Source organism: Salmo salar, chromosome ssa09 (genome assembly GCF_905237065.1).
Source record: "Salmo salar chromosome ssa09, Ssal_v3.1, whole genome shotgun sequence".
NCBI classification, from domain to species: domain Eukaryota; kingdom Metazoa; phylum Chordata; class Actinopteri; order Salmoniformes; family Salmonidae; genus Salmo; species Salmo salar.
The window spans coordinates 122,080,959-122,098,510 of NC_059450.1; the positions used below are offsets into that span (position 1 = coordinate 122,080,959).

A 17,552-nucleotide genomic window follows, 5' to 3' on the forward strand; every position below is an offset into this window, starting at 1 on the left:
CAGTCTGATTCAGTATAAACAGGCCCTGGTGAGGAGAACTATCCGTCAGTCTGATTCAGTATAAACAGGCCCTGGTGAGGAGAACTATCCGTCAGTCTGATTCAGTATAAACAGGCCCTGGTGAGGAGAACTATCCGTCAGTCTGATTCAGTATAAACAGGCCCTGGTGAGGAGAACTATCCGTCAGTCTGATTCAGTATAAACAGGCCCTGGTGAGGAGAACTATCCGTCAGTCTGATTCAGTATAAACAGGCCCTGGTGAGGAGAACTATCCGTCAGTCTGATTCAGTATAAACAGGCCCTGGTGAGGAGAACTATCCGTCAGTCTGATTCAGTATAAACAGGCCCTGGTGAGGAGAACTATCCGTCAGTCTGATTCAGTATAAACAGGCCCTGGTGAGGAGAACTATCCGTCAGTCTGATTCAGTATAAACAGGCCCTGGTGAGGAGAACTATCCGTCAGTCTGATTCAGTATAAACAGGCCCTGGTGAGGAGAACTATCCGTCAGTCTGATTCAGTATAAACAGGCCCTGGTGAGGAGAACTATCCGTCAGTCTGATTCAGTATAAACAGGCCCTGGTGAGGAGAACTATCCGTCAGTCTGATTCAGTATAAACAGGCCCAGGCCCTGGTGAGGAGAACTATCCGTCAGTCTGATTCAGTATAAACAGGCCCAGGCCCTGGTGAGGAGAACAATCCGTCATGCAAAGAGGTCATGTTGGCGTCGGTTCTGTGACACCATTGGAAGGACGACACCTGTGGAGGATGATTAAGAGGATGAGTGGGGTCAGGAGGAGGGGGAGAGAGAATGAGAGAGGAGCATCCTGCAATGCTGGATAGGAGGGAGGATGTAAAGGATGCGTTGAATGCATCATATACCATGGCAGAGGTGAAAAGGGCAATAGGCAAGGCTGGGTTAACTTCACCTGGGAAAGATGAGGTGTGCTATGTTATGTTGGCCCATCTTAGTGATGAGGCACTGGATAAGGTATTAGTGTTGTACAACAGATTGTGGGAGGAGGGGAAACTACCAGGCAGTTGGAAGGAGGCAGTAGTGGTACCAATCCAGAAGCCAGGAAAGGATCCAACGAGGCCAACAAGCTATCGGCCAATAGCTTTAACATCACATGTATGTAAGATTATGGAAAGTATGATTACGGAGAGGCTCACTTTCTTCCTGGAGAGCAGGGGGCTAGTACCACCAGAGTGGGTTTAGGAAGGGGAATTATGGACCCAGTGCTCTGCTTATAGAAGCAGAGGTCAGGAAGGCTCAGGTGAACAAGGAGACTGTTGTAGCTGTCTTTTTTGATGTGGAGAAGACGTATGATATGATGTGGAACGAGGGCTTGTTAATCAAGCTTGATATTATGGGGGAAGGAGGACGAACGTACAACTGGATAAAGGATTTCCTGTTTGGAAGTTCTATCCAGGTGAGGGTCTCTATCAGGCAGCTACCTGGTGGATAACGGTACACCACAGGGGAGCGTGATTAGTCCTCTGTTGTTCTCAATCATGATCAATGATGTTTACTCTCAGTTACAGACAGATATTGGGAGGTCGTTATTTGCAGATGATGGGGCCTTATGGAAGAGGGGAAGAAATGTGCCATTACATAGTCAGGAAGGTACAGGAAGCAATTGATGAGGTAGAGTGGTGGGCATTAATGTGGAGATTCAGGTTCTTTGTAGAGAAAACTCAGACAGTGTTCTTTACCAGGAGGAAGGTGGGAGAGGAGGTATGCTTCAGGTTATATGGGAGAAACTTGGACAGGATGGGGGTCTTTAGGTTCCTCGGGGTATACTTTGACACTAGACTGACCTGGGCAGAACACATTGAGAGAGTGGTGGTAATGTGTAAGATGGTGCTAAATGTGATGCGCTGTCTGACAGGGAAGGAGCGGGGGGCTGGGCGTTCCTCATTGAGGACCATGTATTTTGCATTGATCCGATCTTTAATAGACTATGGCAGTATAGCGTATGGTTCGGCAGCCCGGACCTCATTGGAAAGGCTAGATGTCATACAGGGGCAAGGACTCAGAATATATAATGGGGCGTTTCGGACGTCCCCGTTGGCTGCACTACAGGTGGAGATTGGGGATATGCCATTGCAGATTAGGAGACAGCAGCTGGCAATAAATTATTGGGTCACCCTACAAGTTCATGGGGTTTCTCATCCTGCGAAAGGGATTTTACCGGCATGCTGGGAACATGAGCGAAGACAGAACACAAGCTTTGGGTGGGTGGGTGGGTAATAATAACCCTCCCCGAAGACGAAGCTGATCCAGCATGATGGTACGGAGATTGTGACAGCCGGTTAAATGGCGTCCCTGACAAGGCAAGAACAAGATGTATGTCAGGAGAAGTGCAGTATTATCATAAGGAGATGTATACTTGGAATACGAAGGAAGAATGGAGGGGAAAAGAGAGGCAGAGGAAGTCTAAGACAGAGGGAGGAAGAGGGTGAGCTTGAGTAGGTTAAAAATGGCTGGAAAAAAGGGAGATTCTTTGTTAAAGAAGAATGGTAGAAAGTGTAAGCAGAGTGAATTGAAGACAGGAGGAGAAATGGAAGTGAATGAGGGCAAAGTATCGGAGGTGATAGGTGTGGTGAAGTTCTTGGAGCCCGAGGCTTGCACCGAGGGTCAGGATAAAGATGAGTCTGACAGTAGGAATGAAGTTTTTGGAAAAGGTGGACCCTTGCCTTTTGACTGATCCATTTGTGGTCTCAGGGCGGGTGAAAACAGAGTTAGGTGCTGTGGAATCAGTGAAGGTAACCAGAAGTGGTCTGATGATAATTGTATGTGTTTATGCTGGTCAGAGGGAGCATGTGCTCTGTATTAAACGAATGGGGCAAGAGATGAGAATTGTTTTGCACTCAAGAAAAGGGTGCCATTGAAAGGACTGATTTAATGGGGTAGCGGTAAATGTGAAAGCTGACCAACTGAAGGGAGAGATTCCCGGTGTTTGTGTTGCTCGTCGTTTGGTGCGATGCAGACAGTGGCGTGAGTGGAGGAACAGAAGAGTCCTTGTCTGTTCTTTTGAGTTTTGATGTTGAATCTTTTTGGACAAAGTGATGTTAACAGCTATTGTGCCAAATTCTTTACGTTGTTACAGGTGTCAAGCTTATGGGCATGTGGAATCAGTGTGTAGGAGGGACGTTTTTAGGTGTGAGAAGTGTGCAGAAGGGCATGAGAGAAAGGAATACGTAGCATTGTGGAAAGTAGTGGTATGTGTTAATTGTAGGGGTGCCCATTGGGCTGGGGATCAGAAATGTCCTGTGCGAGAGAGGCAGGTTGAGGTTTCCAAGGTTAGAGTAGTGCAGAAGTTGTCATATGCTGAGGCAGTGAAGAAAGTAGAGGAAGATGGTTCAAGGGGGAGGGATACTGAGAGGAGTGGTGTGAGTAGTAGATCTGTACCAGTACATAGGGATAAACCAACAAGTGATATACGTTTCAGTAAGATTGGATTTTTGGCATTTATATCAATGGTTATCAACTGTACTGCAGGGATGGAATGTAAGTCCCAGAAAATAAAGGTTGTGGTGGCAGCTACAGAGAAGTATTTGGGTGTGTGAGACTTGACATCGGAAGAGTTACAGGGTGTGTTAAGTGGTGGTGTCCCATCCTTTCAGGCTGTTGGCCTGAAGTAGGACTAAATATATTTCAATAGTGGAGTATGGTATTTTATTTGTACATTATTATTCTAAATTTTTACTAGTGTTAGATGGTAGGGTATTTGTTGTATTTATTTATTTTATATTTTTTTCAAGCAAGGTATAAGGGAGTTATACTCCAGTCTAGTAGGTGGCGGTAATGCAACATTTATTGGATGTCAACTGCCGTTAAACCTCATGAAAGAAAAGAAGGCTGATCCAGCATGGCGGCGGTGAAGAGACTCAAACGCGTGGCAGCGTTGCAGCCAGGATTCATATCTTTTGAATCGTCGGCCGGATCAGATGACTTGAACAGTGGCCGGAGAAAGCGTGTGAATAAGAATAAGAAAAAGAATTGGAACAAACACAGTGATATTCAAGATGTTGAAGAGTTTTTGGATGACGTGAGACTTCAGGAAAGAGCTACAGGGTGAGCAGCATGTTTGCCAACAGAGCTAGCTGTCTTGCTAGTTTTTATTACCTGCTAATAAGCGATTATTTAGCAATTATTGCGACATTATCAAACGTCTGTGATTATTCTAGCTAGCTAGTTTTGCATGTCAATCGATCTAAGTCAACATCTTGCAAAAATGGAAGTTGTACCTTGCTAGCTAGCTTGTTTATTCTAATTAGCACGCAAGCTAAGCTGGTTAACCAAGGGAGTTGGCTATATAACATGTTTAATTTTTTTTATTTTTTTATATAATCACCCTCATAATTATCCAAATTTGAGCAACACACCTAAACTGAATCGTTTCTTGACCGGTTTACTAGTAACGTTATGATTCGGCTGCTTTTATGTAACGTTACCTACTTAAATTTACAGTTTAACACATGCTTTATGCCGTAGTTACATATTTTGATTCAAATGTAATTGCCTAGTTAACATTTTTATTTATATTTTTATTTATATATATATATATATATATATAATTTTCTTTTCTTTTTTTATTCGACAGAGGACTGATATCTGAGAAGCCAGATGATAGCCTGTTCTTTGTGGACATAGGAGATCAGAAAAAAAGTGTCCAGCCAGGTAAGAAATACCACTGTTTACGTAAAATATATTTTCTGCTTCAACTTTGTTAATGTTTGGAGTGTCAAATCACTGAACTTTGTTTTCTGTGTCTGATGCTAGAAGTCCAAGAGGGAAAGAAGGGGAAGAAGTCAAAGTCACGGCCCCTGAGGATAGACCTGATCCTGCAGCATGACTCCCTTGTCCCTCCGCCTAAAGAGTGAGTTTTTCTGATATACCCTGACAATTGCCCTCTCACCCCCATCCTTCCCTGGCCCTTAGCTGGAGATGGTTTGGCCGGTTCAGTCAGGTTGCACAGTGTCCAGTGATGAACCCATCCTTGCGCTCACAGTATTTCCTTGGGAATGTGAAGACAATCATGGAACTCAGGGAGCTGTTGTGTGAACAGCCTCCTGGGAACTGAGGGCAATGTGCTGTTTTCCCCTCTACTGGGTCGTATTTACTAGTAATGAAATGGAAACAAACGAGAAGGGACTACCTGAACTTGTCCAATAAGAAATATTTGTTTTTGTTTTCTGTTGCGAAAGGTTTTGCTAATGTATGCACAAACTAATACTACCCAAATTTCCCCTCACTTTGTAAACTGGAGCCATGCAGCAAGGCTAGTGTACTTTGGTTAGCTTATTTCTCATAATAAGCTGTGATTGTACACACTGTTGAAGTCTTTAGGACACTACTTTAAAATTCAGTTCCCTCCTCCTCTCTCCCCCAGTATTTTGGCCCACCAGCAACCGAACGCAAAGAAACTCCGCCGCATTGCTGAGAATGCCGAGAAATTGGCGGCCATGGGTGTGTTGCCACGGAGACAGAAACGGCTCTTGAACCGCAGACCGGCAACTAAAACGTCAAAGGCAAAGACGGCAGCCAACAACTTCCCAGACAGACCCTATTATGACTTGTGGGGAGTAGAGGGTAAGTTTGGCTATTCAAAATGCTAAACTAAGTCAAATTATTGGGAGTTCTTCTGTCAGTGTTTGTGACCATCTTTTCTTCATATTGCAGCCAAAGAGACAGCAGATCCTTACTACCTTGAGCAAACAGGGAAAAGCCGTGTGAAGGTGAGATTGCAGCATGGTCACTGCCTTAAAGTTTATAGTCTCTCAGTATTGTATGTGCTATATAGTGAAAAGGGATACTTAGGCAAATAGGAGTGTTTGTATATTTACTCTGTCTTAACATGAAGTTTTAAAAGCTCTTGTTCACTCTTAGCGACCAGAGAAGCTCAACGCAAAGCCCTCTATTCTCCCGGCAGTGGAAGTCATAGCCCCTGGAGGCTCCTACAACCCAGACTTCTTCTCCCATCAGGTAACTTAATACACTTAACAGTGATTTAAATGCCAATATGTCAATGTTTCTGCTCCCATGATGTGTGTGGTGTTCTGTCTCTTCATGTTGAGTAATGCCGTGGTTGATGTATTGAAGTGCTGACCTTTTTCTCCCAGGCCTTGTTACTAGAGGCCCATGAGGTGGAGGTGAAGAGGGAGAAAGCGGAGCTGAGAATAGAGAGACAGCTGGCTGTCAAACAAGAGGATACTGCCACTGAGGTACGACAACAGACACCCCCCCCCCCTTCATCATTACACAATTCAGACCAGTATGTGGTCCTTCAGCTCCATTTTGCCTGACCTTCCTCTCTGTTGTTTCTCTGCAGGAGACAGTCTTCCAGGAACTAGTGGAAGGTCTAGTGGAAGAGGACGAAGATGAGGAGGAGGAAGAGGATGTTTCTATTCGTGGCGGCTTGCAGCAGGAGAAAAAGACAGAGAAAGAAAGGAAGAGAGAGCGAGCCGACAAGATAAAGGCATGCAAGACTACAATGCCCTTTTCCCCTAATGTGCTCTAGCCTTTCCCCTCCATGTGCTAGCTTAGGATCTGACTGATGGTGTCTCTCTTGCTGTGCAGTCGCAACAGAAGCAGGCGGCAAGGGTGTTCACTGACAAGAAGCAGCAGCTCTTCCAGCTGCGCTCCATCCAGGCGACCCTGAAGAGGCGGGAGCAGCGGACCAGAGAGAGGGTGGCCCAGCGGAAGGCCAACCAGGAGGCAGAGAAGTCCATGCCCCGACGTCTCGGCAGACTCAAGTCAGTACCTCCACAGGAATGCCACTATTCTCATCTACCATCTTGGTTATTTATTACAATTTATATCTAGAGTGAGATTCAACAGGTCCCCCATAGAGCTTCCTGGCTAATTTGAAAAGCAGGTAAAGTAAAACGCATCCTAGTATGAACTGGAAGAAGCCCTAGACATTTTCTGTAACAATGGGCTCCAGAAAAACCTACACCCCATTCCAAGCCAAATGATTTAGCCTCATTTCCATAGTGTTGCTTTCCCCTTAGTGTGAGTTTCGGCTGTGCCGTTGTGCTGTCTGTGATCGCCATACTCTGTCTGAAATTGTCCCCCACATATCTCCCTAGGTTCCAGGCTCAGGATCTAGAGATCCAGCTGAGTGATGAGATTTCTGGTTCCCTGCGGACACTCAAGGTTTGTGACTGACTGTATCCCCCTCACTGTCTACAATACATTCACACTGGGCTGGCCTTTTGAACCCATGTACATATATGTGGAACTGAAATGCTGAAAAAGTTACAGCATAGCAACTTAATTTTACAATAATATCTAATGCTGCCCCCTTTCGGAGCAAGGTCCTTCATCAGAGCACTATTTATTTATATGGATTTACTGACATGTTTCCCTTCCCCACATGTAATTATGTGTCCTGCAGCCAGAGGGCAGTGTCCTCAAGGACCGCTTCAAGAGTATGCAGAAGAGGAACATGATTGAGCCCAGAGAACGAGCCAAGTAAGTTATTCTCTCCCTTTCTGTAAAACAAACAGCATCTGATATCAGATATATATTTATACATAGTAGTTTGTATGTCATTAACTCATAACTTTCATAGTAGAACATTCTAGATTTGTGTTTGCATTATTGGCTGTTTCCAGAGAGCAATACTACAAAGCAGGATCTATGCGTAGGCCATAATATTGTGAAATAGCTTTTTTAGAAAGGTGAGCTTGAAATTGGCTTGGTCTAATTGACCCAACAACCAAACACACATTTAGCTGTCTTAATGAACCAGAAAATAGTTACTTTTGTTGTTTTATCAAAGTTAGCTGGCTAACATGCGTTGTAGTATACCCCTCTTTTGGTTCAGTCAGCTTAAGCATGACGGTGTCCAGTGATGAACCCATCCTTGCGCTCACAGTATTTCCACGGAAATGTGAAGACAATCATGGAACTTGGGGAGCTGTTGTGTAAACAGCCTCCTGGGAACTGAGGGCAATGTGCTGTGCTGCTTCCCCTCCACATCTCCTTTTGTTTTTCTTATACAAGAGTATATAGTCTTGATTTGATAAGCCATTGAAGTGCTTTGATCGTGTGCTCCGCCTCCTCCCGCAGGTTCAAGAGGAGACACAAGTTGAAGTATGTTGAGAAGAGGGCCTTCAAGGAGATCACCTAGAGATCAAACCAACCTATGGAACTGTTCAGGGCTGTGATGTCACTCATAACACAGCGGCACCCACCGCCACTGCGCGGCAGCCAGCCAGAGAGCTACTATTTGCCCCCTCAAATGTCTCCAATCAACTCAGCCCATTTTAAGTCAGTGATGGATTTGCCACCCTTTTAAATCTGTGTTGTTGGGAAATATTGAAGATCCAAGTCACCACGATTTGGAACACTATTTGCCATGCCTTGATATTTTCACGCACCTATATGCAACACGAACCAGCCCAATCCAGATAGTGTCATACAGATTCAGGGTCAGTTCTAATGCATTTGGAGGTCAAATGAGTTCATTTGCAGGATATTTAAATCCACTGATTCTGGGTCTGTCAACATCAGTTGGGAACGTTAGGCTTCAGAAGGGGGCTCTCTCCCGTCCCTCTCTCCCGTCCCTCTCTCCCATCCCTCTCCCAGTTGGTGGTCTTGTCTTTCGTTCTTGCAAAACCATCAAGATTACTGCCCTCATTAGAAGGAGTGGATTCCTGAGTGAATAACAAGACTGTTAACGGCAGACTAATGTTTAAAGCCACTTGTCAAGATTTGGACTTGGGTACATTCTTTCAGTTACATCTGTTGTGTTCAAAATCACTTTATTTGCTGTAATCTGACTTGATTTCATTAAAGCAAGTTAATGAATTAAATTGCTTTTAATTTTACTCTGACTATGCTATTTAAATCTGTTTGTGCTTCTCAACAAATGAGTCATGCATTATTAAGGTGTCTAGTATGATTGCAAAGAAGTTTCATATGATTTCTTACAATTGTCTCAAGACCACAAGCATACGTCTCCAGATGAAATTTGAATTTGGCACCAGAAGTCTGTATTCAACAGCTTAAAAACCAATACATTGTTGAAATTGTAAAATATTTTTGTAAGCAATGTTTGAAGGGTCTAGTTTACAGTGTATCCACGGTGCTTGTGGTATATGAATATATCTTGGTGGTCGCGTGACCTTTGCGAAAATAGTGGCTCAAACGTATTATTCAGTGCCTATAGAAAGTACACGGCCCTTGGATTTCTTCACGTTTTCTGTTACATAGTGGGATTCAAATGGATTTTATTGGACATTTTTGTCCATTGTCTACACAAAATACTGTAAAAGTGGATGAAATTATATATATTTTTTAAGATGAATGAAAAACAACACTACCATGATTAGATAAGTATTCATCCCCCTCAGTCAATACATGTTAGAAACACCTTTTGGCAGCGATTACAGCTGTGAGTCTCTTAAGATATTTGCGCACCTTTATTGTGCAATATTTGGCCATTCGTTTCAAAATTCTTGACTACAAAATTGAAGTTTTGCCATAGATAGTCAAGCCAACTGTAACCTGGCTACTCAAACATTCACTGTCTTGGTCAGCAACTCCTATGTAGATTTGTGTTGTAGGTTGTTGCGGTGAAAGGGGAATTCATCTCCCAGTGTCTGGTGTGAAGCAGGTTTTCCTTTATGATTTTGCCTGTGCTTAGCTCCATCCTGTTTCTTTTCATCCTGAAAAACTCCCCAGTCTTTGCCAATGTCAAGCATACCCATACCATGATGCAGCCACCACCATGCTTGCAAATAAGGAGGCAGTTACTCAGTAATGTGTTGGATTTGCCCCAAACATGATCCTTTGCTATTTGTCAGTATTACTTTAATGCCTTGTTGCATACATATACACTGCTCAAAAAAGGGAACACTTAAACAACACAATGTAACTCCAAGTCAATCACACTTCTGTGAAATCAAACTATCCACTTAGGAAGCAACACTGATTGACAAATTTCACATGCTGTTGTGCAAATGGAATAGACAACAGGTGGAAATTATAGGCAATTAACAAGACACCCCCAATAAAGGAGTGGTTCTGCAGGTGGACCACAGACCCCTTCTCAGTTCCTATGCTTCCTGGCTGATGTTTTGGTCACTTTTGAATGCTGGCAGTGCTTTCACTCTAGTGGTAGCATGAGACGGAGTCTACAACCCACACAAGTGGCTCAGGTAGTGCAGCTCATCCAGGATGTCACATCAATGCGAGCTGTGGCAAGAAGGTTTGCTGTGTCTGTCAGCGTAGTGTCCAAAGCATGGAGGCGCTACCAGGAGGCAGGCCAGTACATCAGGAGACGTGGAGGAGGCCGTAGGAGGGCAACAACCCAGCAGCAGGACCGCTACCTCCGCCTTTGTGCAAGGAGGAGCAGGAGGAGCACTGCCAGAGCCCTGCAAAATAACCTCCAGCAGGCCACAAATGTGCATGTGTCTGCTCAAACGGTCAGAAACGGACTCCATGAGGGTGGTATGAGGGCCCGACGTCCACAGGTGGGGGTTGTGCTTACAGCCCAACACCGTGCAGGACGTTTGGCATTTGCCAGAGAACACCAAGATTGGCAAATTCGCCACTGGCGCCCTGTGCTCTTCACAGATGAAAGCAGGTTCACACTGAGCACGTGACAGACGTGACAGAGTCTGGAGACACCGTGGAGAACGTTCTGCTGCCTGCAACATCCTCCAGCATGACCGGTTTGGCGGTGGGTCAGTCATGGTGTGGGGTGGCATTTCTTTGGGGGGCCGCACAGCCCTCCATGTGCTCGCCAGAGGTAGCCTGACTGCCATTAGGTACCGAGATGAGATCCTCAGACCCCTTGTGAGACCATATGCTGGTGCGGTTGGCCCTGGGTTCCTCCTAATGCAAGACAATGCTAGACCTCATGTGGCTGGAGTCTGTCAGCAGTTCCTGCAAGACGAAGGCATTGATGCTATGGACTGGCCCGCCCATTCCCCAGACCTGAATCCAATTGAGCACATCTGGGATATCATGTCTCGCTCCATCCACCAACGCCACGTTGCACCACAGACTGTCCAGGAGTTGGCGGATGCTTTAGTCCAGGTCTGGCAGGAGATCCCTCAGGAGACCATCCGCCACCTCATCAGGAGCATGCCCAGGCGTTGTAGGGAGGTCATACAGGCACGTGGAGGCCACACACACTACTGAGCCTCATTTTCACTTGTTTTAAGGACATTACATCAAAGTTGGATCAGCCTGTAGTGTGGTTTTCCACTTTAATTTTGAGTGTGACTCCAAATCCAGACATCCATGGGTTGATAAATTGGATTTCCATTGATTATTTTTGTGTGATTTTGTTGTCAGCACATTCAACTATGTAAAGAAAAAAGTATTTAAGATTATTTCTTTCATTCAGATCTAGGATGTGTTGTTTAAGTGTTCCCTTTATTTTTTTGAGCAGTATATATATGCATGATTTGGAATCTTTTTTAATCTGTATATTTTTCACTGTCATTATTGTAGAGTCACACAAATGTTGATCCATTCTCAGTTTTCTTCCACCACAGCCAACTCTTAAAATCACCAATGGCATCATTCTGACATCCCTGAGCAGTTTCCTTCCTGTCCTGCAGCTCAGTTCAGACGGACGACTGCATCTTTGATGTGTCTGGGTGGTTTAATACATCACCCATAGCATAATTGTTAACTTGACCATGCTTAAAGAGATATTCAATGTCTGATTTATTTTTTATCCATCTACCAATCACTGTCTGTCTTTGAGGCTGTCAAAAAGGTCCCTGGTCTTTGTACTTGAATCTGCTTGAAATTCAATGCTTGACTGAGGGACCTTACAGGTGTATGGGGGACAGAGGAAGGGGTAGTCATTCAAAAATCATGTCAGCTACTATTATTTCACACGGAGTCCATAAAACTTTGACTACATGGCCAAAAGTATGTGGACACCTGCTCGTTGAACATCTCATTCCAAAATCATGGGCATTAATATGGAGTTGTGGAACGGAGGAGGACACAGACAGGGAGGGGAGGCCTTAAACCTTAATTACCCCTGGCCAGGCAGTATGGCAGTATCCCCTGGTCCCGTGGGTGCCTGGAGCTCCGACAAAGCTGCTTATCCCTTAATCAGGGTGCAAATGTAATCTTTTACCTAAAGAGTGGCCCACCGCCCGCCTCTGATCCCTCCCCGCACCGCTAATCCCTGTGCCTTCCAGCCAGGCAACCTCCGGTGCCCACATCGCCCTACCCACAGTAGTTACACTCAACACACTGGTGCCTCTGAGACTGTGCCTGTAGTAAACCATACCTATGTTATGGCTGTCGACAGAAATGGCAGTAAAAAGGCACATTTCTATTTCACAATGCAATGGACAATAATGTTCTCGTTTAATCTATCAATGCTACCAGCCATCTTGGTTCACCATGACCTTCAGTCATTTTGAGTGTACAGATTTCCGTGTGTGTTTGAGAGCGATGGTTTTCCTGTTTTTCTCCTCTTCTCCCTCACTACATGTGCGAGCCGTTGATGGAGCCAGATTGCAGTGGCATGAGGTAGATGCCAATGGTGTGCCGTGAGTGGAGCAGAGCGGTACACATTATGAACGCTATCACTGCTCACCTGCATCACTTCATTATAGTGTGTCTCGCGGCTCCCTGAGCACATCGATGTGCTGAGTCTGCAACCATCAGTCCTCTCACCTGTAGTCCTATATACCACTCTTCGAGCTGTCCTTTCTCAAATACACATGAATAGAGAAGGTGAACACCTCATCCCCTCCCCTACCGATTGCACTGGTACTGACCTTAGGTCACTCGCTCAGGACATGATTATGTCAAAGACCCTCTTGGGAGATATTTCTGGTCTTCACCTGAACCTCACAGTGGATGCTTTCTTGAATGTGAGAGGATGGGTAACATAGTGATATGAACTGTGTACATACAGTAGCTTACAAGTCAGTCCCACGTCTGTATTCGTCTGGGAGGGTCTGGATCCTGAAGAGAGAGGGGGGTGCATCACCTGAGTAAATGACTCTAAATCCAACAGGCTCTCACAGTCACTGCAGCATTAGACTTCCCACGTTGTTCCAAACGTCGAATATCTCTGCTATATCTCGTCTCCCTCGTCTTCCACCAGAGAATTAGCAAGTGTTTGTGCATTTGAGAGTGACCATAACAGCAAAGGTGACCATGACAGTATTCTACATTTGCATCCCCCAACACCATTCACATTGACAACTGCCAATAAACACAGTTGTCAATGTGAACGCTCTGTGTACACCCAGAAGGTGAGAGGAGAGGTAGAACAGGCAAACCAGTAGGTGGAAAAAATGGAGGGATGGATGAAAAGCAAGGCTGGAAAAGAGTGATAATGGAAAATGGTTTGTGTGTCGGTTGTGTTGTATTTGGAGTGGAATAGTGAGAGATGAGAGAGAGAGAGAGAGAGAGGAGGGGATAAACAGAGCAAGGGAGGGAGGGAGGGAGGGAGGAGCAGAGCGATGATTCCTCTCTAATCCTCTGGACACGCACGAGCCGGGTGCCTGCAGATAGACGGAGAGTGTAAGAGAGTGAGAGAGGGAGTGGGCAGGTGGAGACGGAGAGAGTCTGAAGTCAAACTGAGGGTAGCAAGATGAAGGCAGAGAAGCAGCAGAGGGAGGGAGGAGAAGAAGAAGAGGTATTATTCCTCTAGCACGCTGAGAGAAACCAGTGGGGAGCTTTCCTTACAAGCAGAGCAGCAATTCACTCTCGCTCTCTGCCAGAGAGAGGGGGAGAACGAGCGAGTAAACGAGAGAGAGAGAGAGAGAGAGAGAGAGGTACACTACTCCGCTGACAGTGTGAACAGAACGAGGAGAGATGAGAGACGGAGGGTGAAGCAGAAAACTAGACAATGTGGAGGGAGAGCGGTAGATAGCAGCTTGTTCGGGAGATGTGGAGAGAGAGGCAGAGAAGCACAAGACTAGCCACAGGGAAGGAGAGAGAGAGGACGGAGGAGAGAGAGACAGTGGAGGGAGGGAAGAGGAGGATGAGGGAGGAGTGGAGAGAGAAGACAGACGCTGATCTTTGACTGTTGAGGACAATGTGCGAGCGTGTGAGCATGACGTGTGCGTGTGAGACTGGGTGCGATGGATCACTGTTCCTGCACACTGTAAGTCTCAGTGCATGGCAGGGCGTTTAGAGTGTGTGAGCCTGGTTTCACTGTGTTTTACCAGACACAGCACAGTGGCTGAGGGATTACGACAGCTGGGGAGAGAGTGTGAGGCTCTTCTATGTGTGTTGTGGTAGCGAGCAGGTGTGTGTATGTGTGTGTGTGTGTGTGTGTGTGTGTGTGTGTGTGTGTGTGTGTGTGTGTGTGTGTGTGTGTGTGTGTGTGTGTGTGTGTGTGTGTGTGTGTGTGTGTGTGTGTGAGAAAGCAGCAGGGCAGCTGGAGACAGAGATAGGTAGAAAGGCCAGGTACACCTAGAGGGCAGGATCGCAGAGAGAGAGAACCCACGTGAGGACAGAACAAGTGAAAACAGGGACACCAACTCTGCCACCAGATACAGTGCTTGTACGTGCGCGCGTGTCTGCACGCCGGCACAGAGAAGCACCGGTCCAGTCATCTCAGGTCAGCGCGGTGGGGGTGGAGTCAGGGTCCATGGATATCCACCAGGCAGCCATGGGGGCCCAGTGAGCTGTAGTAGAGGACGCCCTCTGCCCCCAGTCCCACCCAGCAGCAGCACTCTCACTTCCCCTCCGGTGGGTAGACGCAGGTGAGCCTAGGGCACCTCGAAGCCCTGAAGGAGGGCCTACAGCGGGTTTCCTGTGCCCAGAGGAGGAACCACGGCCATCATGGGGGAGTGGACCATCCTGGAGCGCCTCCTGGAGGCTGCCGTCCAGCAGCATTCCACTATGATCGGAAGGTAAGCAGCATACTGGTATCTAGAGCAGGGGTATTCAAATCTGAGCCTGCAGGTCCAGAGTACTGCCGGTTGTGTTCTACCTGATAATGAATTGCACCCACCTGGTGTCCCAAGTCATTATCAGTCCCTGGTTAAGAGGGAAATATTGAAAATCAGTAGTGGAACTGGCTTCAATGTCGAGATTTGAATTGACCTGATCTAGAGGTTAAATTACATTACATTCAAAAGCTTTTATGTCACATTCACTTTGTCTTTGGATTCCATTCCGAAGGCTCAATCGCAAACACAATGGCCATAACATTAAAATTATACAAAAATAAAATAAGAACTTACATTACCATTTTAAAAGGGCAGATTGTTAATAAATGTCTCTGGTTTTGGCTGCAAAGGGCACTCTATCCTCCATCGTTTTTGATTTGGATGATTTGAATATACTGTAGGCTAGGTATTGGATAGGGGGCTTATTGCGAGGATATTCTCTTCTGCATGGTCAGTTTGAGGCTCTCAATGAACCTTCCCCTCTATGTGTCATCTCTATGTGTTGCAAATATGGTCTGATTGAGTCTGTGGCTTCCTGTCCAAAGTGGCTGATCAGAAGCTGAGAGGCTTTGTTTTAATCCTGTGGACAAAGTGATGGGATGTATGATGGAGGGAGGGGGAGAATGGACGGGGGAGAACGGGGGAGAGGAGAGATGCCATTGGTCCAAGGGACTTCAGCTGTCAGAGTTTGAAACAGCACGAGGATGCAGAGACCTCATTTGACTTTCGCCCAGTCCATTCCTCTCACTTGCTCCTCTCACTCTCTATTCTCTCTTGCTCTCTCTCTCTCTCTCTCTCTCTCTCTCTCTCCTTGCTCTCTCACACCCTCTCTGGTGTGTCTTCTGGGAAGTCACTACAGAAAGCTGTAGGGTTGGTTGTGTCCTCATTATGGGCAGTGTGGTCACTGGTCCTCCCTGACATCTGCATAAAGATAAATTAATGCTCCAAGACTGCCGTGGAAAGTGTGCTCATTTTGCTTTTGTGCATCCCAAATGGCTCCCTATTCCCTACACACTGACTATACCAGACATTAAGAACACCTTCCTAATATTGAGTTGCACCCCTCCACCTTTTACCCTCAGAACAGTCTCAATTCGTCGGGGCATGGACTCTACAAGGTGTCGAAAGCGTTCCACAAGGATGCTGGCCCATGTTGATTCCACAGTTGTGTCAACACTATTCTAGATACACACGGAAAAATCTTGAGCGTGGAAAAACCCAGCAGCGTTACAGTTCTTGACACAAACCACAGTGCCTGGCATCTACTACCATACCCCATTCAAAGGCACTTCAATCTTTTGTCTTGCCCATTCACCCTCTGAATGGCACACATACACAATCCATGTCTCAATTGTCTCAAAGCCTAAAAATCCTTCTTTAACCCGCCTTTCTCCTTCCCTTCATCTACACTGATTGAAGTGGATTTAACAAGTGACATAAATAAGGGATCATAGCTTTCACCTGGATTCAGCTAGGCCAGTCTATGTCATGGAAAGAGCAGGTGTTCGTAATGTTTTGTACACTCAGTGTATAGTGTACTACGTATGACCATGGTCATAAGTAATGTAGTATACTATCAAGTGAATAGGGTGTATTTTGGGGTGTACATTTTGTTACTTAGTAAAGAGAAATCTCATTCATATCTGAGCTTTTGAGTTATTATATCATTATATTACATATATGCTACCGTTCAAAAGTTTGGGGTCACTTAGAAATGTCCTTTTTTTGTCCATTAAAATAACATCAAAATGATCAGAAATACAGTGTAGACATTGTTAATGTTGTAAATTACTTTTGAACAGTAGTGTATGTTTTGAATTATATCACAAATGAATTGTAAGGTTCTTATGTCATTGGTTGTCCTAATGCAGTGGAGGATTAAAAGTGCAACTGCAGCCCAGCGAAGTACAAAAGAGCTGTCACTGTCAGTCATTGTTGATGTTTTCTCATCACAAAATCATGTCTTGCCAAATCTACTGTAAGCCTAGAGAGAGAGAGAGATTAAAACCAACATCCAATATTGACTGTAGGCTACCTCATAATACAGTACTGGGCCCTATAGCTAGTTGTCCATCATTTGTCATACAAGAGTAGATACTTTGAGTGTATACATTACATTATCAACTATTCAGCACATTCATTATAGGGTGACACATTATTTGAAGGGTACCTACATAAGGACTTCATAACACATTCATAACACTATCATAATCAGTGTGTCTATATGAATGTTCCTCCAGAACTAGCGCTATAGAATTACAGTATATTATGTATAGTGCCAAAGCTGCCTGCCCCCTGGCTTCCACGGATCTGCACTTCTATTAGGAGACAGACCAGTCAGCCTGTATCCGGCAGCAGTAGTGGTGCTATCAAGGATCACACCTCCCCTACTCATTCATGATCCACACTGATCATCTGAATTAGTCACCACGCTAGAAGGAGTGAGAGCAAAGTGTTATTCACTCTCTGACAGAGGCAGGCGCCATCGCGTCAGTCTGCAGAGGCTGGTTACAGTCATAGAAATGTAATTACTAGAATGGTATTCCGATATTCAAGTAATTGTTCTGATTTTCCCCATTCTAGTGTCTGTTGTAGTAGTTCTATTTCTATGGTTACAGTGTTAGTGTACAAACTGTCCTCTCTCTCT

General features: G+C 45.4%; 2 protein-coding genes across 2 annotated transcripts in view; both read left to right on the plus strand.

The window, feature by feature from the left end:
- Positions 1 to 3,793: 3,793 nt before the first annotated feature.
- On the plus strand, positions 3,794 to 8,827 carry LOC106612613 (ribosome biogenesis protein NOP53). The gene is made up of 12 exons (XM_014213947.2): positions 3,794 to 4,079; positions 4,609 to 4,685; positions 4,788 to 4,884; positions 5,398 to 5,597; positions 5,688 to 5,743; positions 5,895 to 5,990; positions 6,128 to 6,229; positions 6,337 to 6,483; positions 6,585 to 6,760; positions 7,097 to 7,163; positions 7,405 to 7,481; positions 8,082 to 8,827. Exons 1-12 carry the CDS (start codon positions 3,874 to 3,876, stop codon positions 8,140 to 8,142), a joined length of 1,362 nt encoding a protein of 453 aa, XP_014069422.1. The 5' UTR covers positions 3,794 to 3,873; the 3' UTR covers positions 8,143 to 8,827.
- Positions 8,828 to 13,489: 4,662 nt separating this feature from the next.
- Positions 13,490 to 17,552, plus strand: part of LOC106612612 (gap junction delta-2 protein) — a 29,564-nt gene continuing 25,501 nt past the window's right edge. Inside the window, exon 1 of the mRNA XM_014213945.2 lies at positions 13,490 to 14,866. Within this exon, the coding sequence (XP_014069420.1) occupies positions 14,796 to 14,866 (71 nt within the window). The 5' untranslated portion in view covers positions 13,490 to 14,795. The remainder of the gene's footprint in view (positions 14,867 to 17,552) is intronic.